The sequence below is a fragment of the Doryrhamphus excisus genome, linkage group LG3 (assembly GCF_037039965.1).
Source record: "Doryrhamphus excisus strain RoL-2023G ecotype Guam linkage group LG3, RoL_Dexc_Guam_v1.1, whole genome shotgun sequence".
NCBI classification, from domain to species: Eukaryota; Metazoa; Chordata; class Actinopteri; order Syngnathiformes; family Syngnathidae; genus Doryrhamphus; species Doryrhamphus excisus.
In genome coordinates this window covers 19,890,125-19,915,882 of record NC_136359.1, presented here as the reverse complement: position 1 = coordinate 19,915,882, position 25,758 = coordinate 19,890,125, and the positions used below count along the sequence as shown (strand labels likewise).

The window sequence follows — 25,758 nt, the reverse complement described above, 5'->3', positions numbered from 1 at the left end:
AATGTAACTGTATCTTGATTTATACGTCATTTCATGTATATGGACATTGTTGCCATTTTTTTGAGTGTTTTTTGATGGATTTTTAGGCCAAACATTTGAATCCCCATATTTGCATTGTTACCTGCCTTTTCCCTTTCACACAGAAAATGGATAGACTTCAGTTCATGTGTCACATAAGGATTACGGAAGGCGCTACTCAGCATTATTCCGGAGGATTATGAAGACATGTTTATTTCTACTTTTATTTTCATCGCTTACAGCTCTGTATTAAATATGAAATACATGTAACAAAGAATGTCAAATTGTATCGTTGGGGGTTGACATGAATTTGTCTGTACATGAGCTAGCCATAAAAAGAACTAGGCATGGGCCTGGTTCAAGGTATACCAACGTATGAAAAAGTCACAGTTTGAAAATTGCTGGAATTGCCAGTCACTTTGTGTGGTTCCAGAGTAAGTGGAGTTCCAGTGCCGCCGCTATGTGGAAATAATCATGTCCTATGTAATTCCTCGCAGTTGGAACTAGGCTTTGATGTGCTGAAACTGCGAACATGAGCTGTGTTTCCAAACCTGAGCTCCTTTGAACATTAGGGTTCAATATTAAAATATTTTTATAGTTAAAGCATAGAATCTAAAGATTTTCTAAACACAGCTTTCAACATTATTAGAGCCTTGTAGACATGAAATAACACACCTTTGCACTTCTATTATTCTTTGTTTACGGGATCACTGCAGGGACATACTGATACATAGTAGCTAGCTAGTTAGCCTCTCCAGTTAGCCTCTATTACTTATTGTAACGTTAGTGATTCAAACAGAGTAGGGAGGAAGGACAAAGAAGTCAAATAAGAACCAAAAATGTACCAGTTCCCACTACACATTTAGACTTACTCCATTTACAACAGCTTTTCTTGCATGCGGCCATGACGTTGCCATGGTTGTCAGTGGACACCAGTACTCATGTCAAACGTGGAGATGTGATTGAGCATAAAATGTTTCCTCTCCTCTGAACCAAAAGCAACAAGCAGATAGCAACAATTGCTAAGAACATTCACATGACAAACAGAACCCTGCTGGAAAAACAGCATAGACCAGCATACGGTTTCTGCATATGTTGTGTTTTTGTGTTTGTCATACTGACAGCTAGTCTCCAAACCAGCATACCGGCATGAAAACATATGCTGGTATGCTGGTTTATGCGTTTTTTTTTTTCCAGCAGGGAAGTGAAACTTGGTCACACAAGCAAATTAATAAAAACAATAAATAAAAAACAAAGTTGTGACCTGCATATTCACCACTTTGAAATAATAATGTAACATTACATGTTTTTTATTTATTTATTTTAACTAAGAAAATATGTATGGTCATGTGACATGAGTTGCATTTTATTCATTCATTCATTCATTTTCTACCGCTTTTTCCTCACGAGGGTCGCAGGGGTGCTGGAGCCTATCCCAGCTGTCTTTGGGCGAGAGGCGGGGTACACCCTGGACTGGTCGCCAGCCAATCACAGGGCACATATAGACAAACAACCATTCACACTCACATTCATACCCATGGACAATTTGGAGTCGCTAATTAACCTAGCATGTTTTTGGAATGTGGGAAGAAACCGGAGTACCCGGAAAAAACCCACGCATGCACGGGGAGAACATGCAAACTCCACACAGAGATGGCTGAGGGTGGAATTGAACTCGCGTCTCCTAGTTGTGAGGCCTGCGCGCGAACCACTTGGCTCTAGATTTACTTTATTGTGGTTTTATTTAGTTGAATTATATAGATTTATTATTAGAATTATTATGCATTTTATTCATTTAGAAATAATTCAGTTATTTTATTCAACAAAAGTTTTTTTAAAGATATTTCTAAATTTAAAAGCTGTAATTCTAATACTGTAAAACGGATATTTTTGCCGTTGGAATCTCATACCAACCCACGTCTATAGCGAATGCACTCTGCAGAGTGAAATGTGAGTGAATAAACAGCTCTCAGTGGAACATACATGGCTTGGTATGAATGGTAAAAGTCCTACATGGGTATTTTAAATCCTGACATACAGTAACTTGCTGCCAGTAGTTAGTCAAGTCTGACATCTGTCTATTCCGTGAAATAAGAGCACTCTGCAAGTCATTCATGGTCTGTCATGTATTCTTTGTATACTGTCTGAATGGCCTGAACTTGATATATAGTTGTGCAGTACGATTCTACTACATGCTGTAGTGTGTCTATGTTGTCTATGTTGTCATACCATCAGTAGTCAAGAACAACATTCTGTGTAATGTTCTTTAAGTGTGTTTGCAGGCCAGTTCGAGTGTGCTCATGCAATATGTCTAAATATTAATGGGATAAAGAATATATAGAAGGTGAAACAAGTTGCCACTCATGCCTTCCCTGTTCAGAAGTGAGATGGATGGCAGGTTCAGCACCTGAGAGCTGTTTTTCCTCACACACTGTCAGCTTTTGTCTCAACGGCCATCCATCTTTCCTGCCCCGGTGCCTCCTCCTGCCTTCTGCCTCCTCGGGGCCCACTAACCACGGCTATGGACACTGGCTCCAACTCCACACTACTCATAAAAAAAAGTCCTCATATCACATGGGATTTTATTCCTCTCAGGGAACGGGAAAAGTGAGGAAAAAGGGGGGTGGATAAGTCTTCTTGTTGCTGTCACTTTTTATTAGTTAAACCGTGTTCCTTTTGGCTTAATACACATGGGTGTGTCAGCTATTCAGCTTGGCTTTCTTTTTGCTGCATTGTGTGTTGCATCCCCTGATATATAACAATATTTTCTACATAACATTCCCGATACAAGTATATTGTGTCAAAAGAGTGGGAGACCTAGGCTGTTTCCTAGCTGACCTGCAAAAAACCAGGGCACGCAACTGGAAAAAGGCTACCAGTAATATGATTTGAGGGAGGGGGTCAGAGCATTAGAACAAGAATCCTCACAGGCACATAACATGTACACCCCACACAATGCTGTACATTGCCTCTTCTTACATTCTGGTCAAAAGCTATAAAGTCTTCCATTAATACTGTGTAGATTTCTCTAGACACCTTTAGCCAAGATTGAGTGTTTGGCCTCTTGGGCACCCACTGGCTTAACAACAGCTAGCAAAGTCACAGTAGAAAACACAGTACACAGAAGCTTGCTTTACTTTACCGAACCACACTGTTACTGTCATGTATATAAGTAAATTAACCCCTTACACTGCGCACAGAAAAGAGCAGTAATTGTACAAGAATAAAGATAAAATATGAAGAGCAAAGCCAAAATATTAGGGGGAAAAATGCATGAAGTTGAGAAATTAAAAAGAAACTGAAAAATTAAAGCAAGCAAAAGCTGTAATATGGAACCTAACAAAACTAACAAGAACATCGCATTTTGAACAATTAAGTCGGGACAATAATACTAATCAAATACTAATAATAAAATCAAAACATTATAAGAATAAACTCATAATATGAGAGAAAAATGTACAAGAAAGTAAAAAAACAAAACATTCAAACACATTTGAAAAAGAAATGAGTGTGAGTGTTCACTATATCCAGATTCAGCAAACTGCATACAATCTCCTGATTATCAAAATACAGTAGATGACCAAAATGAGCTGAGATAAGCATCTCCAACTACTTGAAACATTTAAAGAAGAATGCCCGGTCTGAGTGATTCTCAAAAGAGTGACAGAAGTACAAATGATTGATAGATATGTGCATTTTTGTAGACTTTTTTGTATGGACAAAATTGGACATCTGTCAGCATCATCAGTTTATTCTGTTTCAAAACAGTATCCATCCATCCATTTTCCATGCTGCTTATCCTCATAGGCTCTTTTTAGAGAACCAGCTCCTTTGGGTCCGCTCCCTAAAAACAGCTGGCTATTTAGGCTCCCAAATGGCTTCTCTGCTATTTTAGTTGCTTAAGGTGATTTCTTTTCAAAATATGTGTAAAATAATTTTTGCATATAAAAACTTTATCTAAAATGTTTAGTATTTATATGATTTTTATCATCTAATTATGATCAACAAAATTATTAGACAATTAGACAAAGATGTCCAATCAGTAAATACCGTATTTTCTGCACGAAAAGTTTCTCCGGAGTATAAGTTGCACAAAGCCAAAAATGCAGAAGGTAGAAAAAAACATACATAAGTTGCACTGGAGTATAAGTTGCATTTTTTGCAGATAATTTATTTTAACTGCTTGACCAAAACAGACATAACGTCCTCTTGGAAGGCAAGTTCTAACAATAAAAGAATCGAGAACAGGCTGAATAGGTGTAAGATATGCTAACACACTGGTTATTTAGCTACACAAAAAATAAACATGAACAGAAAAGGTGTCCAGTCTTTATGTAAAAAAAAAAGAAAAAATAAAAGTGCAACTTATAGTCTGGAAAATATGGTATTTGTACATTGTCAAGTATTTACAGTGAAAACGCAAAATCAATAAAAACTTTACGCAATCAAATATAAATGAAAATATGCAAAAAACGAAAAGAGCATTTATGTTAGTTTTTGCTGGTCTTTAGTGAAGATTGGCATTCATTTTTTGTTTCATGTTGCTCATTTTAATCAACTTCCCAGCATATTGTTTGTGTAACCATCCACACGCAATACCACACATTTTGACAATCACATGCAGCTAGCTATAACAGAAAAAAGAGAAAAAAAAACACCACAGCTTGTTTACTTCAAAGAACCATCTCCCGCTATTCACTTCAAAGAGACAATTTTGTTCCCTAAAAACCCATCGTGAGTCGCCATTCTCTACAGTGCCATGAACATAATACTGTACTATTTCACAATAAGCAATGATGATGATAAGCCAACGTTTCTTTGCTAATACTTAAAAAAGGGAACCAGAATACAACTGATGTACAGTAGATTAAAATAGTGTGTGACAAAAAAACAAACAAACATTCCCTGTCACGACAAATGTTTATGCAGAACTTGTTGCTCTGTAGACTATTGTTGTTGGCCTTGCAATTTGGGTCAAAAACTCTTTGTGTCTTTTGCTCTCGTCACTGCAACAACAATTTTCATCCTGTTGGCTGACCCCTGATCTGCTTGACAATTATTGGAAGAGAACACCAATGCATCAAGGCGAGCCAGCAGTGGTGTGTTACAAAAGGGAAGCTAGAGCCCTCGCTTTTCTAGTTGGGTGCAAACACGGAGGGTCATTTCACAGAGTGTGATTTGAAAGCAGAAGCCTACATGCCAAGACTGCTTGCCACTTGAGACCTCTTTTAGAGTGCAGTAAAGCTGAATATGCAGATGGTGTCACACAAACACGCACATGTTCACAGAAACCTCATCAGGTCATGATAAATTTTTTAAATTGAGACATAATGCTTTTGTTGTAATGGAGCTCTTTGATTTTTTTTATTGGACTTATATCTATACATACAGTATCAGCCACAATATTATCTCAAAGATTATCTCAAAGATTCAGACATAAACCATGCAGCCTGACATGCAGGTGGGAATTAAGAAGAATTACTCTACTCTTGGAGGGAATGGCACTGTATCTTTTTGGGAATGGTGTCACACATGTGAGCTTTATTTAGGGCACTGTTAAGATATAGATTATTTGTGTTGCTACAAAGAATTGTTTTTTGCATTCTTCCCGTTTTGCATTTGTTGACTGTAAATTGTGTTAATAGAGCATTTCTTGTTGCAAGCTGCTTAGCTGCAAAAACAGCTTAATGTATATTACATGAATCAGTACAAACACACTAATGAGCAGGAAAGGACATCTTTCTGTGTGCAGAGTTAACCTACAGTGGATTCTCCGTTAGCATCATTAATCCATTCCAGAAAGAACCAGGTATGTTTCTCAAACCCAAAACATACAAGTTCTGGGCGCCCAAAAATGTTAAAGGGGACCTATTATGCTCATTTTTCAGCCCTTTGTATTGAGGTGTGGACTCCGATAGAGCAGCTACACACAATAACCAGTACAGAAAGTGTTCTAGTTCTTCCAGAATCTACACCAATTCAGCTGTATTTCTTTGGATTTTGTGGTTCCCACAAAAACAGTCTGTTTTAATGTAATCCACCCATGGCCCGCCTCCAGGCACGCCCACTCTGCTGTGATTGGTCTGTGTGTAAAAAAAAACCTGGGTAGAGCCCCTAATTGTGGTGGGAAAAGGCTATTAGCAACACCGCATCCTCTATGCAAAGACAGACAAGCGATTTTGCTCAACCATCCATTTTCCTTATTTCATGAATTAATTCCTGTTTCTCATCTTCTTTGTTAAAACGTGTTAGTGATATGGCAGTGGAGATCATCCTTGCAGACCAACATAATATTTGAAATACATGTTTAATAGTCATCACAATATTTATTAATTTACATGTTAAACACTAAAAACATTGCAAAAATATCATCTGAACTTGTCCATATTTTTATACTATGTTTACTGTATGTGTTCATGCTTTTCCTCCAAGATTGCTCTAAAGACAGTAAAGTCATAAAAGGTGACACACAGAATTTCCCAATAAAATATGTACCTGATGTACACAAACACAAATTATGACTTCATCTTGTTCCATTTATGTGCATAATATGAAGTGTTATGTCTATACAAATCACTGTAGTAAGATCAAAATTAACCTTTCCACACCGTCAAAAGATTTAAGACTTTAAATCAAAAGGCTGCGCCCATCAAACTGTCTGCTTGCACAAATAAATCAATGCTTACGACCGAAAAAACAAATCAATACTTCAATACACCGGCTTCTCCCCGCTTTGCACCGTAATGTTGACATTTTTTAAGGGCTGGATGGAAGCGTGCAAAAATGTTGGGATATGATGCGCCATGAAGGATGGTCTGAATGCAGACTTTCATTCAATGAAGAAGGAGGACACATTAAGAGGCCACATTTGGAGGAGTCTTGGCAGACTTTCTCATTTGGACAGCCCACAATTGCGGACTAGTTGGCTGCAGACCCCAGACTTAGACACAGCCATTGACTTAGGTTTCCATTTTCCTCAGACAACATTGACATTTTGTGATAAATATATGCTGCACTTTGTAAATAACACAACATTGTACCAGCGAGGCAAACTAGTTGTCTGTTAGTCAAGCTGATATCCACCTGTTCTATGGAAAGTGTGATCATCTAACTTGCAATTGGCCACCTTAAATACCCGTTCTCATGATTGGCTTCACCCGTGTATGTAGGTCAAGGGTCAGTGAACTTACCAAACAAATTTTGGGTTCCAATAATTTGTGCTAAAGGTTTATAATTCAATAAAACGGATGCGCAAATTTAGGCACCTGCCTACTTTTGTTGAAATTATTGCACCCTTTCTGTAAATCCTATAAACTTCAAATTGCTGATCCCAACAATTACTGATTTATAAAGGGACATCTTGGAAAATGATCAGGAGTGCCCAAACGTTTATACTAACATGTATTTATTTTTGACTGAGATTAATTTTCTGATAATTTTTTTTTTTTTTACAAAAATGTAGCAAATTTGCAGGAAATGCTGAATCGCTACAGTCTGGACATCCATTGGAAAGTCAAAATTGTCATTTATCATTGCCATAAATTTCATTGATTAAGGAGTAGAGACATTTTTATTTATCACATGTTTGACCTTTCCATTTTTTTTGTTTTTCACAGAGTTACAATAGAGAATGGTGTGACCTTTCGCACAGCAACACCGAGTAACTCTTTGCTGTGGGACATCACACTGGATACTGGTGCGGATGGAGCCATTGCTGTTATTTGTCAGAGGAAGGCTCCCATACCTGGGCAAAGGTAAGTGTCTATTTCTTCACATAAGCTGTTTGTTCGGTTCAAATTTCAATTGTCTGAATAAACACTGCGGGAGTCTAATGGGAATCTCTCAAGAGTGTCGCGCAGAGTGTCGTACAAAGGCCTGTTGTTCCAGTGATCAAGTCTGGTGCTTGTGTGTCATCAAATACTAATGATGACACACAATGTACTAAAATACTAATACTTACTGACACCTAGCGACCAGTGTAGAATACATGGTAAACATTGTAAACGAGTATCCATTACAGATAATACATTTTTGCGAACATAAAGCGAATACAACTCCTTATTATCCATAATCATGACTATGTAAAATCCTCTTTATGTATTCACCCTTCACACTCCGGTATGTAATTGGCATCAGATGCATACCGGAGTGTGGAAGACGCTGGGGAAGCCAACATCCAGCCTTTGCTTATAGCGGGGGATCATTTAGTGATAGTGCTACGAAAAACAGCACGGACACACTCATTTGTTGACACTCTGAACGTCCCTGTGAAATAGTAAAGCATGGATGTGAGTATCCATTACAGATAATACATTTTTGCAAACATAAAGCGAATACAACTACTTATTATCCATAATCATGACTATGTAAAATCCTCTTTATGTATTCACCCTTTACACGCTGTATGTAATTGGCATCAGATGCATACCGGAGTGTGGAAGATGCTGAGGAAGCCAACATCCAGCCTTTGCTTATAGCGAGGATTATTTAGTGATAGTGCTACGATAAACAGCACGGACACACTCATTTGTTGACACTCCCAACCTCCCTGTGAAATAGTAAAGCAGGGATGTCCAAAATGCAGTGGACCACATTTTTATGGGCCTGTGAATGAAACATTGTAGAAACTAAATATAAAATAAAACTGGAAAAAAAACCAAAAGATTAACAAAGAAAAGTTGTCTTACAGTCTTACAGATCACTTATACACATACACAGTACACATATAGCTGAATAATAAATATAGCAACTTCTGATCAATCCATGTCAATTTTAGATGTAAAATAATATACTGATTTAAGAGTTTCTGGTTAACCAGGCCCAATTACGGTTTATCCCAAGCCCATTCTGAGCACGTGTATGGATCCAGATAATTTCAAAGTGTGAACAGATATACTGTAGATACAGTAGCGGTGTACTCGCACATCCCAAGAATACATTGCAACGTCTCTGAATGAGTCTTCTGAATGCCTTGTCTATCTAGATTGGAATGGTTAATTTAGGAAAAATATATATACAATTTGATTATTTTTTATACTAATAATAGGTTATATTCAAACATAATACTGCATGATGTGTTAATTAATATATTTGGAAAAAAAATTATATCTTGAAGCTGTAGAATTTGGAGCACAAAGTGGTTACTGTATATCAATAATGATACAACATTATTTGCTCCTTTCTTGTCACAGGAATAGATTTGTATGCATGTACTTTCTGTCACGATGCGGGAGTTAGCCCCCATGACAGTTCATTTAGTTTTCCTTTCATGCCCTTATTTTGTACTCACTTCCTGTGTTACTTTGTTCTGTTTTCTGTTGCTTTGCATTTACTATCCCTCGCACCTGTTTCCCATTTGAGTAATGTCTATTTAGTTCAGGTGCGCCATTGTCATTGCTATGTTTGTACATGCTAGTCGTCTTGCTGCATTGTTCTAACCATTAAAAGACATTTTACCTGCATTTGGGTCCTCATCTCTGCATCCTGGGGTCGCGACACTTTCCTTAATATAGCCACCAACACTGCCGGCTCCTTTGAAGGACTAAATTAAATTGCCCACAACATGACTCGCATTCTGTAATACTGCTGGTGCTTTTCATTCAAACCTTTAAACACTCATGGCTTTTAAAAGCATTTTTGATTGGTTGCCAGAGCCAGCAGCGTCTGTCAAAGATTGAAAATAAAACTGAATGAAGTGAAACTTTGCACAAAAGTTAAAATCCGAATGTTAGAACAAATGAAAAAGCAATTATAATTCCGGTGTAGAATGAGATACTAGCAGGCATTCAGAATTGTTCATCTCAGATGTCCTTGTTTCAGTTGAGTGCCGTCTTACTTCCCTGAACAATGATTTCATTAAATATTTAATCAAAAACACACAGCTCATGAAGAAAAATGAGCTTTTTGGGTGGAATATTTTTCTTACCATGTTTCCTAATGTATCAAGAGTTTGGCTAAAATTTGGAACAACTACATTCTGGAATGTTGAGGATCTGCTGCTGTACAGTGGACACATATTTTATTCAGGCAAGCTCAGTCAGGCTTATTGAAGGCTATTCTCCCAAAAGAGATCCATTGAGATTCAACTCAAACTGCACGATTAAATCTGCCTCGGAGAAATGCTTTCCAAAGTGAAGCTCTAATCTGTGCATGAATCGTTGGCATTGTAAGGGAACAGACAAGTGTGCAGAAAGCCAACTTTGAAAAGAATATGAGAAGGCCAAGTGGCATTATATATCATAAACGTGTTATTGCTGATCTGACATCCGATTTCAGGTCACACTAATAATGGATTCAGCATAATTTACTAGGGACATTTACTCACAATCCAATTACTTGGATTGACCTCAATAAGTTGTTTTGCCCATTCGGCATGGATAATAACATTGTTTATCACAACTTCTTTATGGGTTAGCATATTTTGTCATTACAACTAATCCCTTTTAAAATGTCATGAAGCCAGCAGAACCCCCCACAGAGTCCATCCACACTCACATTAGGAATTTCTTTGACTTTCTGTCTTTATGGCTTTAGTGAGCTTTTAATGCATTTGCTTTCATCCCGGGTCATAGTGTTTTGTGCGTATTAATTAGGATAGCTACTCACAAACAAGATGCTGTGGCTGGGTTGCAGGTAGTGTAGTCCCATCTGTAGTATCTATAGGATCTGTGTTAATGCATACTTAAGGGATATACAGTATGCATGTTTATGTCAAGTCAAGAATTTCCTGTTTTGATACTTCATTATCTTTTAATCCTCCGTCTTACCACAATATGGTGTGATTATTCAATGATAGCAGTGTCTGTTTTTGCAATACACAGCTTTACATTTCTTGTTGAGTGTGGATGTTATTTAGCATATGTTTAACATGATTGTGTGCGCAGTGGGAGTCATTGTAGTGATTTGCGCAAATAAAGTAGGAAAGTTTTAACTCAGGGCGACATTTGGAGAAACTATGTGTTTCAACTGGCCTGGGAACGCCTCGGTATCCGCTGGAAGGAGCTGGACAAAAAGCAATATTTTGCTTTTCTGTACAATATTTTACCTGTGCACTATTTTCCATCACATACTTGTGCAATAACACACACACACTATTTATTCTATTCTATTGTTTATGCTGTTTATTCTGTTTTTTATATTCTGTTTTTATTTATTATTATTTATTCTGTTTTTTATTTCTATTTATTTTCCACTGCACTCATTAGTTAGATCTTGTTTTTTTTTTTTTTTTACTCTTTTTAGTCTCTAGTGTAATCTGGTAGCCAAGCAACGACCATTCTTTGCCAAACTTCACTGCTGTGATTTTTGTGCAATGGCAATAAAAGGAAGTCTAAGTCTCTAAGTCTAAGGTCTGTGCTTTACTCAGTGACATTGTAGTTACAGTATAATAGTCGTGATTACATTGCATCTCATGGTTGTTATGCTCCGGCTGGGAGAAACACGAACATACTGCATGGAGTTGGAACAGCCAGCTACCCAGACAATCTCATTGTCATGTGCTTGTGAGAGAGGGTGAACCGGTGGCGTCAAATCTAAAAAAAAATTAATAAATGAAAATAAAAAATAATAGTCCCAAATCTATCTGTGGCGGTGCAAATGTATTAGTGGTGGTCTGCTATAAATGAATGAATGTATGGGAAACACTGATTGTAGATTCTTTTTTACTCCAATTACTTATCAAATCTAATTGTGTTTATTGCACCTCAGACTCAGAGACACTCGTCTGGAGGTGCTTCAGATGGATTTTGTGGTTGATGAACTGAGCAGTCCTATGGACAGTCGGGTGATCATATGGAAGTTGGAGCTCCCATCCAAAAATACTGCCAAGACAGAAGGAGCTATGACGATCTACACCACTCAGAAAGACTTTATAGGCCTGGCCCCTCTCATAATGGTGAGTAGCAACTTCCATGTTGCATCTAATAGATGCACCAGCATTGATGTGACTGACAACAATGTTTTGCTATAATTCCACAACTGGGAATGCATTCCTTTGAGCGTGAAAATATAAAATGCACTTTGCTCTGATCATTCCTGTCTGGTTTGGATTCTGAATAGGCTTTGGACTGTTTAGCAAATGGGTTCTATTTTAAGCAAAGAATGACCTTGTGTTGTTGACTGTCAGCTCGCTGTTGTCTTTCTTCTGTGTTCACGCGTACAATAACGTGGTCATCCTCCTTCATGTGCTTCTATTTTAGCGCTGAGCCTCTTTATCATGCTACCTCTATAACCAATCCACATAATCTGCTCTACTTACCAAACAGCATTACATTTGCACCACTTTGAGTGACAGCCCCGCACATGGTTTCTTTGTCAACCGGGCCAGCGACAATTGGTGGTGGGTGACGTTCACAGGGCTGTCTGGTGAATTTGCACTGTAATAATGTTGATGGGCCCCAAGTTATGAATATGTGCCATCCCTATTTGTGAATTTGACATGGTTCATCTCTATTAGGATTAGAGATCGACCTGAGGCAAAGGACCAAATATGAGATTTGATGGTGCGACAGGATGCTGGCTGCGACTTTGCTCCTGTCCTGTGAACTCCCCGCAAGAGTTGCTGCTCAGTACTATAAAAACACTAGAAAAAGCCAAAAGTCACACATATGAATAAGCAGGCAAAGGGGAAAAAATGAAGACAAGTTACTTCTGCCTCATTTAGACCAGTTTTACAGTTGAGAGACATGCATCCATCTGCTTTCTTCTGTCCTCTGGGTGAATTTAACTGATCATTCACTACACCCCAGCGCTCTCATACATACACACACACGGCACACAATTACTTCAACTTCATTTTACACAGCGTGATTTAACACAGCAAAGACACACATCCATCTGCTTCAATCTGGTTATTCATGGATGCACACAAGCATATGCGGCATGAATATATTCAGTCAGACTGAGATATTAATAAGAGCATTTAACTCAAAGTGTGCACTCTTAATCGGATATTGATATTCCCTGGAAACCACAATGACATGTTCTGAGAAATAATAAAGACCAAATGAATTTAGAAGTACAGAATTTTTCACACCATAAGGTGCACCGGATTATAAGGCACAGTGTCAATTACAGGGTCTATTTCTTTACTTAACCCCTACATAAGGCGCACCGTATTATTAGGCGCATGCTAAAACATGCGGTCTACAAAGAAAACGACAACGGAAACAAAACAACTTTATTCGACTTAAACAATACACTCACCATATTTATTATTTAAATTCCGTATTGTTCTCTGATTGGTTTGTCGCTGGCAGAATATGTATTATGTAACAGGAAATGGTCCGTGGTCAAAATACGGTATGTTATTTCCTGTATGTGTATTTTCCACACTATAAGGCACACTTAAATGTCTTTAATTTTCGCAAAAATCTACACTGTCCCTTATAATCCGATGCGCCTTATGTGTGCATTGAGTTCCAAAATCTGTAAAAATGTTGTGCTACTTTGGTAAGCGCTCCACTTGATTGACTGTCGGACCATTTCCCACTGACACAGGGGCGTAATACGTACACTGGCAGCGATAAACCAATCAGAGAACTGTACATAATACATATAGCACAAAGGCTGGCAATGATAAACCAATCAGAGAACATGACGTAATACTTAATGTCCGCCACAGGGCTGCAAAATAACATTGCGGTGTCTCTCCACTACTGTGCAAAACCAAGTAAAGCAAATTAATTCGGAGCTTGCCGTCATTCCAGGAGGAATAACGAAAGAATTTCAAAGTGACATTGCAAGTGGCGTGAGAGTGATGGATAAAAGAGGGGGAACAGCGAAGGGCGAGTTATGCCACCATATGTGAATGGATTGTGGATGCTTGGGCTAAGGTATCTGTTTTAACTGTTTAACTGTTTTAACCGAGCTTTGGTGAAAAGCCAGCATCATTGCCCAGCTGTTCCATTCAGATAAAGAAGATGAGGACTTTGATAGATTTGTGGGAGAATATTAATTTAAAAACATGGGGAGCGTATTGTTAAATAGTAGAATAAAGTTAAATTAAACTTACTGTTTTTCTTCTGTTGTTTTTTTTTTTGTAGAACAACATAATTGAGACTGCGCCTTATAATCCGTTGCCCCTTATGGTGCGGAAAATATGGCATTTTTCATATAAGGAATCCACTTATCCCAGTCGAGTCTGGAACCAATTCACTGTGAAAAATGAGCAATTATTGTTATTAAGCGGTCCACTTCATACAATTATTTTTTTTTGCAAACCACTACAACTATTGCGATATTTGGTGTTAGGTGTGAGATCAAAGATGGCTGAATAAACAAGCAATGCTGGGAGTAGTCCATCCGCAGCTTTATCCATATCATAAGATTCAAGATTCAAAAGCGTAAAACACAATTTAACAGATAACCGAAAGAGTGCACAAGAACCCAGGCAAAATTTTTGCAATATTTTCACCAAAGAGTGAATCATACGCATAATAGGACGTTTGAAAACCGAGTGTATTCTTGTCTTGAATGTTCCACTCTTCCATACCTTCTTTAATATTTGAACTAAGTCAACATGTACTTCCTGTATTGGTTTGATTGCAGGACACTGAGATCCTGAACACAGCAGTCCTGACTGGAACGACAATAATGGTGCCTGTAAGGATTGTTGCTGTGGAAGAGGACGGCAGGGTTACTGATGTCTCTGAATACACAGTCTGCAGCTCCACTGATGAAGATGTTCTCAAGGTAGGATTCACTCAGATAAACACTATTTAGATGACTTAGATTACTGTTCAATTACCTGATAAAGGAAAATATTCCAGAAGGGAGAGGTTGGTTTTATATGTGCGAGAAAGGACAACCGTAGACAAATATGTCCTACCAAAGTCACCTCTTCCCTGCATCTCTTTTCCACTCAGTAAAACACACTGTTATTTGGGCTTCCACGGCATCACCCATCAATCTCCTCCGCAATGAACAGCCGCTGCGCTAAATCGCTCAGCACAAATTACCTCGCAGTCTGCCACGCTGCTCTCATCCTATGACTTTTCCTTTTTATCCCGTGAACCTGAGCACGACTGCCTGCCAAAAGCAGGCTTTGTTAACTAATGAAATTGAAAGCCAGGGCCCTGACCTGTGAGGCCAAAGCATGTGTACAAAGTGATGTTGTAAAGGAGGAATAAAGACGTACAATAGACTCCTTCCTACAACACACATTTTCCCGTTCAAAGCGGTCTGAATTAATAGAATGAATATTGTATGATGTCATGATCACTTGACTGACGATGAGTTTTGTCAGGTCAAAGACTTGATAAGACAACATTTATATGTTGATATAAAGGGACAGAAAGGCTGTGCACTGATCATTGTTCTAAGCCTAATGTGTCTCTGAGTGTAATAGCTGGCCAGACAGCAGCCCCGGTCAATAATATTCCCTTTAATCTTCTTATTCTGACAGCTAGATATCTTTTCGGTTCCGGAGTGTCTGAAGACTAACTTCCAATATGGGAAGGATTTTGACAGAATGGACGACTCAGAGCAGACAGAACAATAACAGCAACTTGTCACTGAGTTTTCTTTTTAATTGCAGATTAGTTACAATCAGTACATTTTATAAGGGCATTAGACTGGAGTGTCAATATGAGTGTGATACAAGATGGCCATTCATTCATTCATTTTCTACCACTTTTCCTCACGAGGGTTGCGGGGGTGCTGGAGCCTATCCCAGCTGTCTTTGGGCGAGAGGCGGGGTACACCCTGGACTGGTCGCCAGCCAATCACAGGGCACATATAGACAAACAACCATTCACACTCACATTCATACCTATGGACAATTTGGAGTCGCCAATTAACCTAGCATGTTTTTGGAATGTGGGAGGAAACCGGAGTACCCGGAGAAAACCCACGCATGCACGGGGAGAACATGCAAACTCCACACAGAGATGGCCGAGGGTGGAGTTGAACCCCTCGTCTATTCACAAAACAGTGTAAGATTATTCTAACAATCATTGGTGAATCAGGATCGTTGTTTTTGTCAGGTCACAACTGAACCAAAAGACACTTTTGTCAAATGTCATCTTGGTTGAATTGTCACGATGTGTGCAATTTATTAAGCATGAATGGAATTTCCCCTTTTTCTGAACTTTACTTTGTGTAATAAAACATTCTTCATATATTTGTATTTGCACGGAAAACCACAGATAAATGTCAGTGAAGTATGCCTTTTAGCGTGTGTTTATTCTCTCATGGAAATAAAATCCAATTGAAAACAAAATGCTATTTTGACACTAAAAGACACACTGGGTGCTATTATTGTCGACAGAATGAGATTGTGACTAAGAAGAGTAGGCGGCTGCCACATTAAAATGTATCCCATTTCAGATGATGTCTTGAAGTGTTTGAACGCGGCTCATGGAAGTTCAGCTTAAGCGTAAAGCTTTTGCATGACGTTCTCATTAAAAAGAAGAAATGCGCAAAGTGTTTCAGAATACGGATGAATGGATGACTGCATTGGCAATGAGTTAAAATATGAAAACGCCATACAGCATGAAAGATTAAAAATAACTGAATTCTCGGCCATTGTTTCATACTTGCATGAGGAATATTCTATCACAGCCACACTGTAAATGTGCCTTTTGGGCTGAATTCATGCATGAGATTATTTGTTTGGAAGTCAAGCCATTTCAGGATGACACATCGTGATGCGGTCATTTCAAAGCTTGAGCTCTGGACACGGACACGGACGTAGGACGATTCTAAAACACACTGATGATCCTCTCAAAAATAGCATATGCACGTGGCAGCACATCCTCTAGCCAAGTGTTGGGATTCGTGCAAAGGAGAGCGAGATTTGCTATTTGTATTCCTCCTTAGGCTATCAGTCAAAGTCACATTATTTTTTTTTTCCACTCTTGTGTGCATTTCCAGAGGCTTGTAACTGAATTTAAATGCAGCGTTATAATTATTCATTTTGTTGTGAGTGGCGGATGTTGAGAGGACGAAGGAAAAGCTGGTGATTCATTTAGTCTTAAAAAGGTCCATGAGATATTTCTGCAGTTGCTTAAACTTGCCAAGGTCACTTTTCAAATTATCATGTAATGAATGCACTTGGCTGTGAAGGACTGATGTTAAGCGCTGCACCACATGATATTTTGATTAACATAAAATTGCAATGCCGCGTCTTCGTAAAGCTTTGGACCGGTGATCATCACAATAGTTTATTGCAGCTAGCTGACATCACTATGGTAACACATGCAGTGTGAAACTACCGCAAGGACGTTTTGTCGTGGTGAGAATTGCCCATTTGTTATAACAGTGACATTTACGAGACTATTTTTGTCGCTGGTTAAATGACTAACATTTCCCTTATTGACAGCCTAATGCCGACTGTGGATGCGGTTAGTTTACACAAATGTATTTGGATGAAATTAAAATGATAAGATATCCTCATTTCTCTTCAGGTGTCAGACAGGTGCGACTACATTTTTGTTAATGGCATGGAGACAAAGGGCAAAGTCAAGATGGTGGTGAACTTCACCTGCAGCTACCTCAGTGCTCAGCTCGAGCTGAATGTGTGGATGCCCCAACTCCCCCTCCAGATAGAGGTGTCGGACAAAGAGCTGAGCCAAATCAGAAGTTGGAGGGTGCCGGTATTCACGTCCAACAGGTGGGTCACACATTTGTCAAATTAAAATTGACCCTTTTTGCTTTCCAGACAGTAATTCTCCAACCATTTGAATAATTTGTTTTTGATAACGTTACATAACACACTCCAATAACTCTGAGATCCAATCAAACAGAAGGAGTGTTGCGGGATGAGAGTCTATGAGTCAAATGCTTGACAGGTGGCCCTGCATGTGTGTGTTTCTGCTCATATCTCAGATCTGGCTGGTCCAGCGAAGTCGATGAGAAGAAGGGAAGGGGTTGTACGTTGCAGTTTCAACACGCCTTGGTGCGTGTCCTAACCCATTTTGTGGCCGATCAAGCAGATCCTCGGGACCCAAAGGCTTATTTCCTGGGGTCTGACTGGCAGGTGGATGTAACAAGACTGGTTCGATACTTTATGATGGTGGAGGACCCTCGTGTGGCAAGGCTAGAGGCAGGGAGGATTCTAACAGGCCGAGACATTGGGACCACCGCCATCCAGGTAAACAAAGACCCAGTAAAAAAATCACCATGCTGACAAGGAGAGGGGCTAATGCATTTGTAACCCCTATTCTCTTTAGTTGGCACATTTGGTCCACACACAAAATGTTGCATTTGAGACAGCTGGGAAATCAGAAATATCTCACTCCAAGTCTGTAAGATACAACGTTAACAAAAATGTCAAATGTAAACAAAGACTTTTCTGATGACCGCAATAAAGTACTATTTGCTTTATTTGTGGGTCAAGAATTTGACTTGTGTAAATATACTCGCATACCTTTTGAAAGTATACACACGTCAACACGAAACTGAACAGTTGGTAGTTTACAGAACGAGGACTATGCCCATATACTCCACTTCCAAACACTCTTTTACAGAGATATACACACGCATGAACCCTTCCGTACACAAGTAAGTTGAATGGGCTTCTCCAGGAATGGGACTTAGGTGAGAAGAAACAGAAGTTTTGTAACTTTTATTTGTTTCTTTCGGCGTTTTCCTACTAACAGTGAATGTAATGTAATGTGAAAAGCAGCTGCCTTCAACAATTGGAATAGACTGACTTGCTTTGGACACTCTATGTGGTGATAAGGTTACTTTTAATTAAATTATTTGGGTTATTAGGGTAAGGTTTGTACCTTTTTTTAAATTATATCGTCATATGCTGACATATATGTGATATATGCTGAGGTCCATATCTCCCGGCCCTATTTCACACACACTTTTATCCCACTTTTCTTCGTGACACGATTTGAATGGCATCAAAGTATGGCATCGCAGGTCTTCCAACATGCGATTTTAATTGTGTCATCTTTGACAAACACAGCAGTTCAAGAACACACTAGTAAACCGCTCATAAATTGCCTCGCGAAATTGCCTTTACTGCCATCTCATTGACCGCTGTGTGTGTGTTCACTCATTTCCGCCTTTGTCACATTGACACAAGAGCTTCAAATTGCTGTTCTTGGCGATGCCTGCTGGTAACTCACAACTTGTATTTTATTTCGCAATTCAAAACAAAAAATCAGCAGAGAGGTGGCTGGTCTCTGGCATTTGAACCATCCACGCCAAAGTCCAGAACGCTAACCACTACACCACGGCGGGCTCAATGTACCTATTACCATGGTGGTCTATATGGTCAGAGTATGTGTATAAAACCATAAAATGCATGTCCCATGATGTGCATTAGTTACCTGTCTCTTCTTTAGCTGTATCTTTAGAATGCGCAGTGTTCACGTCTTTCATTGTGGATGATGGACAAAATTCCCTAAAAAGTGTAGTTTTCCTTTAACATCTGCAGCTAGCAACATTGATGAAGTCAGGGTACATTAATTTGCCCCAATATGAGAAATGTTCCAATTTGCTTTACCGCAGCATTCCTGTTTTCTTGAATGCAGCACAAGACCCTGGGTAGTTGTGTCTGATAAATGTAGTTTTCCGTTTGAGACATAATGGTCTCCTGATTGTCTCGTCTACGCACAAAAAAATATATATATATAATGCATGATACAAGAGCATTGGTGGAATTTTTAAAGAATACAAATTGTAGGCTTTTTTTAAATAGAGATATTAAAATGAATGGGTCAACCAAAGTGTCACCTTATGGGTTTTTTTTCCCCTTCATGCAGTTTTTACAGAATGGTGATAAGCTAAAGTCAGTCAAAGTGTGGAGCGACATTCCTGGGCCTGAACCAGCTGTCAAAGGGGCTTATGCAAATGGAATTAAAAGGGGACGCTGGGAGCAGCAAGGACCACGGAAGGTCAATTACAAAGTTGGGACAGCTCATGCCAAATGGTACAGTAGTAGTGGCTTAATACGAGGAAGGGGCGAGTCTTGCTTCCCAAGACCGATACAGAAAACCAACTATTAATAAAATAATAATAATAAATAACTGTAGTTTGTGCACACCTGGAGGCAGGAACGATTTAAAGTTGGATTTGACAAACTGTACCTGTACTTGTCATCATTTATAATTAATTTGGTCAGTATCATGAAAATTACCGTCTTAAAATCCACTATTTTTCACTAGGTCCGTCAAGGTCTAGGTCTAGACCTAGGTCTGTCAAGCTGATTACAGTATTTTAAAGTGGAACCTCAGTAATCTATTCTCTGCTCACATCTAAGCTGGTCATTGAACTCTTCCGTGACAGGTGTTTTCTCCACTGTCTGACAAAACGTTGGCAAGAACATTCGTAAAAGTCATAGATGAAAAAGTGACTATCACCGAACTGGGGGTCCAGATGGTTGCAGGTCTCGCAATGACCCTGCAGCTCAGCACGGGAAGCAACAGGGCCATTCTGGCAACCACAACAACACAGGAAGTTCTACGGTTACCCAAACAGGTAACCAATCAATCAAGGTTATGGATGGAGTTGTTTCAAAACACAGTAACTGTTTTTAGTAACTGTTTACTCTCCCATTAGGAAGCTACGATCAGTACATGGGTGCAGTTCAGCGACGGCAGCCAGACGCCTCTTGACATTTATAATCCAGCCTTTTACCAAGTCATGGTGACATCTCTGGATCAGGGGGTGGTGTCAGTGCGGGGCACACCTCCATCTGTGGTGGCAGAACGAGAGGGCGAAGGAGTTCTGGTCCGAGTGGAAATGTCCATCTGTGAGGTCTGTCAGAAGCCCGGACGCAGAAGCATTGTCGCTGTCGGCAACGGCAGCCTGAAGGTCAAATTTCAGGAGAAAGGTCGATGGCTAGACAGCACCACCAAAGGTTCGGACAGCAGCACAGTCGAGAATAAGAACAACAGCTCTGACTTCAGAAACGACGGGGAGGAGATGGAGAGTGACAGGAAGCCATCACAGGATCCTTCGGAGAGAGACACCAGAGACCAGAGCTCTTTGGCAAAGATCACAACGACGATCAAATCGACAGAATGGACTTTCATGACCAGTGGCAGCCTCGGGGGTGTGGGGAAACCAAGCAATTCAGAAAACAGCCCCACCAGTGGGGTCAATGTCAGTATGATGAGCAGCCCTGGTGATAGCAGCAAAACATATGGTTCTGATAATATGATATTGGATAGTGTTCGCTTTACAAGTACTGTGAACGGTCCTGGTAATCTGGTCAACTCCAACAACTTCCCCACAAAAGTTGGCACACCTAGACAGGAGACGGTGGAGGTGGAGATTAGTGGAGAGGAAGACATGTTGGCAAACAGACCTCTTACAGACTTGGAGATCGGTATGTATGCTCTGTTGGGGGTCTTTTGCCTGGCTATTATGGTATTTCTTGTAAACTGTGTATCATACGTTGTTAAGTTCAGACATAAGAAATCTCCGTCGCATAGCCAGGAGCCCACTGGTCATAGGCATGATTGGGTTTGGCTCGGCACGGATGCTGAGCTGGTAATGAACGTCCCTGGAAGTCCAATTCAACAGGACTCTCAGACCGCGACCACTGTAATAGACATCGGGCCTGATAAAACGACTTCACTGTCCAGAAGGCCCAGTTGTCTAGCATCAGTCACAGACTCACCGGTTAGCTGTGTGGGTTCCTTCAGGAGCAAAGCAATGCCAACCCAGTCTCTCCACTCGCCCACCAGCCAGAGGAAGAGAGTCCACTTCACCACATTTTCCACGCTGGAGCGCCAGCATGTACCGCATCTCCCACAGGGGGAGAACGGTCATGGAATCCACTGGGTTGGGAAGGAAGACGGTTGTGAGGAGGGACCCCAAGTGCCCACTGATCAAACCTGATCAGACCTCACGTTGCAGAAACTGCGGCTTTGAACACCTCAATGCCTTTGGTGACTCAAACTGTCACACTCATGGGATGTTAAAAAAAAAACAAACACAACCCTCTTATTACATGCCAAGGCCTTTTAGCTGAACAAGTACTGTATGATACTGTTAATACCTGTGAGGAATTCCTATGAAGAAATAACATGCCCTTTACATAATGTTAAAAGCCACACAATTATGTTGCATGTGGGTTTTCTATTTTGCACTTGGAAAACATGTGAGACATTTAAGAGCGTATAAAACGGAGAACCTACTTGGACTGTAAAAATGCATTAATATGGTAATAATCACATTGTGTGTTTTTTCTTTTTAAACGAGACCCTTTTCTTGTAAGTTCATATTTCATTTCATTCTTTTTTTACATTAAACCCACTACAAATTTGCTACTCGACTGCTTTTGGGTTGATTTTCTGCCTAATATATGATTGGCCTTGAACATAATTGTTTATTTTTGTGTACATTATATGTCTGGTGAGTTTTGTTAAGTGGTTATATCACATGGTATAGTATACCGGTACATTCATTCATCATCAGCATGAATGTCATATTCATTTGGGGTCCTTAATGATCTTTGTTTATGGTGGATTGATGACGCAAAGTCCAGTGATTGAACACAAATAATGGTGTTTATGTTTGAATTTATGTTGAATTGTTTCTTAATTTACACAAGGTCAAAATTGTATATGTATAATGTATACATACACCCCCCAAAATAACGGTTAAATTTTCAGTTAAGACGGGGGCTCTGAAATGGATATAAGTTTTAACCTACTTTAATCTAAGTCAACCAATCAAATGTCATCTTTTTTTTAAACATTAATGCACACAACTACTGTATGGACCCAATGTGCATTTAAGATGACCGTATTTTATTAAATAAACAAGGAGCAAAATAACTGCCTTCATACAAATAATGCATACGTTTTTACTTTTTTATGTTTTATTTCACTAAACAGGACCACAAAATCATATATTTCACCCAAATAAAACAACGTCAAAATACTTCAAAATAAAAAAGTCAGACGTTGGTTGTGTATTACATATTTTTCACCATACAGTAATTATATACTGTATATTTTGTAATTGTTGACTAGAACTTTTAAGTTCGATACTTCAGGTATACAGTTCCTCTGTTTATAGACAGTATCTCCGGTGGCTGTAGTGGTTTTACTGAGTCCCTTTTAGTGGACATCAGCAAGCTTTTGGAATAATTCCAACTGGATATTTGACTACTCTTCTTGGCAGAATTGTTCATTTAAATTAGTTTGTTTCCTGGCACGGACCCTGCTTTAAAAGGAGCCTATTATGTTCATTTTCCGTCCCTTTGTATTGAGTTGAGGATAGGTCATTCCGAAATATAAATGTTATCCATTCCAAAACCAGTATTGATATGCATTTTGTATCATTGTATTTTTGAGACACCCAATGTATCTACTGTATGCTTTGTGCAGCACATCAGAACCAATGGCACCAAAACAGCATAATTCTACCACTGACGTGCTTAGCAGTCAGCACAGTTTTCTTAGGCTTGAAAGCTTCGCCTTGACTGAATTATATTTACAGTAACAAATAAACTTAATTCTAATTGTCCATCACTTGATCAAATTAAAATAATTGTAATATTTTATCTCAGCTAGTGTCACTCAAAGTCTAGACAGCATAATAATTACATTCGGACCAGCCTCCAGCCTCCAGTCTTTTATCTTGTCGTTAGGACTACTTGTTCAACTTATCACACATCATTCTTCCATCACATGTTCTGGCAAACTTGACAGGTAAGTCCTAATGAGACTTGAGTGTAATGAGTCGTTATTTAATGAAGATGAAGAAACATTTACATTTTAGATCCACACTGGTGGCATCGCGCCTCGAGTGCCTGCGTGGTTTACGGATGTGTGGATCCCCACTATGCTGTCAGTGTGCAGCGGGAGATGACAATGCGCTGATGGCTTCTGAATGCTTTGGGGGCGGGACTCTCAGCAGCTGCGACTGCTCAGAACAAAAACTGCAGCTCAGTGCGTGCTTTCACTTTTAAGTCCTCAAATACCAGAACCAAGAGTTACCAGATTTGGTGCTAATTTTTGAAAAAATATGTCAAGAGGGTTGGAATGGCCAAGTTGGCAACACTGCACCTCTAGCCAAACCACTATTGACAAAAACCATTTAAACCCACACCACTCCGAATTAAATGACTTTACCTGTCCTTATGTCACTATGTACAACACATTGTGTCATTTTAGTTCATTATAAGCTTTAACATTTATGGGTCTTCTTCCAGGCCTTGGAAATGTGGTGACACTTCAAAATAACGTTTGGACTGTTTGCACTTGGAACGTATAGTTTGCTTGGAAGGGGGTCCAAAAGACTTTCTGAACTTGTGTAAATGCAATTGTCCTTGGATAAATAGATAAACGGTCAGGGTTCTTTGGTCTAAAACAGAATCATATGAAACCTGGGGCATTTGAAAACTGAAGTTTGACCCTGTGTAAATTAGACAAAATCCCAAATTAATTTGAACTTGTTTGTAAAAATTAAGATGTAAGTTTTATAATCATTCCTGCATGGAATAAGATCAACTGTTTTGAAAATGACTATGACCTTCATGCTGCATATAAATCTAGACGCCAACTGCCATATTTATTTTTACATTTGCAAAAGAAAGAAATTCCATATATTGTGTATCACTGGTGTGTACTGTATATATTTTTACAGTTGTGTGTTTCTAAGCAGATGTTGCTCCGTGCACTGTGAAACAGAATCCTTGTGACCTTTCAAACAACATTTCTGTTGCACTACATCAATAAACATAAGGTAGTTACACGGAGTGGAAACAAGAGACAAAAGAAGCCTGATAAATTCATGTTTATTGAACCTGAAATAAATAGTACATGTTCAAATGCATAAATATATTTTGGTGAAAAAGAAGCACTTTCCCATTTTATTGCATCAATCATCCCTTTAGGAGAAAGCACCAATAAAAAAGTACATGTTTACAGCAAGGTATTGTATAAAATACAGTACAGTTTATTGTATTAAAAACATACTGACTCATGTCCAAAAAATCCCAACTATAGTGTTTAAATATATCTAGAAAAATATCTTGGCTCACATGATTCTCAGTAGTGACAGGAAACTCAATGACTTTTACTAAGTTGAGGTGATGTGAATCGAATGTGCAGAAATTTGAACATGCGCATTTTAATTTAGACAGCATAAGAAGCAGTGAGTACGTGGACGAGCTAACAAGTACCCGTGAGTCCCGATCAAGTAAAAAAACGACTCATCGTCATCAATAATTTGTCAAGCCAAAGTGTTGAAGGATCACCATTAGGGTTGGGCGATATTTTTTATATACCGGTCTAGAGTCTTCAAATTGTAAGAAAATTACTTATACCGATATAAATGATAAACGGAAGCAAATATGAATGAAATTTTGTCATTCACTCATTGTAAACACTAAACCGCCTCCTCCCAAACTCAACAGGATGAAAGGGTGATAAACACGGAATTAATTGAAGCTGGCGATATTGGCTTAGTTTATTGCGAGTGCAAGTCGGGCTGGATGAGAATCTTCACCGCTTTAATGTAAGGAGTCTTTCATAATGCCTAATTTAGACTTGGAAGCACGTTCATTCTTGTGCCCAACTCCTCAGACAGACATTCTTCCAGCCTTCTAAATAAAAGCGCTGTTTGACGTCTTAACTCCGTAAATAAGGTATTAAGCTCCGGAATATACGTCGCACAAGTCACATTTTTTGCGGGTAATTTATTTTTACAAACTATTTGACCAAAACAGACATTACATCATCTTGGAAGGCAAGTTCTAACATTAATAAAAGAATAGAGAACAGGCTGAATAGGTGTACGTTAGCATTGAACAGAAAAGGTGTCCAG

The 25,758-nt window shown here is 39.1% G+C and overlaps 1 protein-coding gene across 1 annotated transcript in view; it reads left to right on the top strand.

Moving 5' to 3' along the window:
* The window catches only part of LOC131127571 (transmembrane protein 132D), a 38,631-nt gene extending 13,866 nt beyond the window's left edge, over positions 1–24,765 (top strand). Inside the window, exons 3-9 of the mRNA XM_058069590.2 lie at positions 7,635–7,772; positions 11,725–11,911; positions 14,566–14,709; positions 17,424–17,629; positions 17,845–18,109; positions 20,260–20,451; positions 20,533–24,765. Of these exons, the coding sequence (XP_057925573.2) occupies positions 7,635–7,772; positions 11,725–11,911; positions 14,566–14,709; positions 17,424–17,629; positions 17,845–18,109; positions 20,260–20,451; positions 20,533–21,819 (2,419 nt within the window). The 3' untranslated portion in view covers positions 21,820–24,765. The remainder of the gene's footprint in view (positions 1–7,634; positions 7,773–11,724; positions 11,912–14,565; positions 14,710–17,423; positions 17,630–17,844; positions 18,110–20,259; positions 20,452–20,532) is intronic.
* Positions 24,766–25,758: the final 993 nt, after the last annotated feature.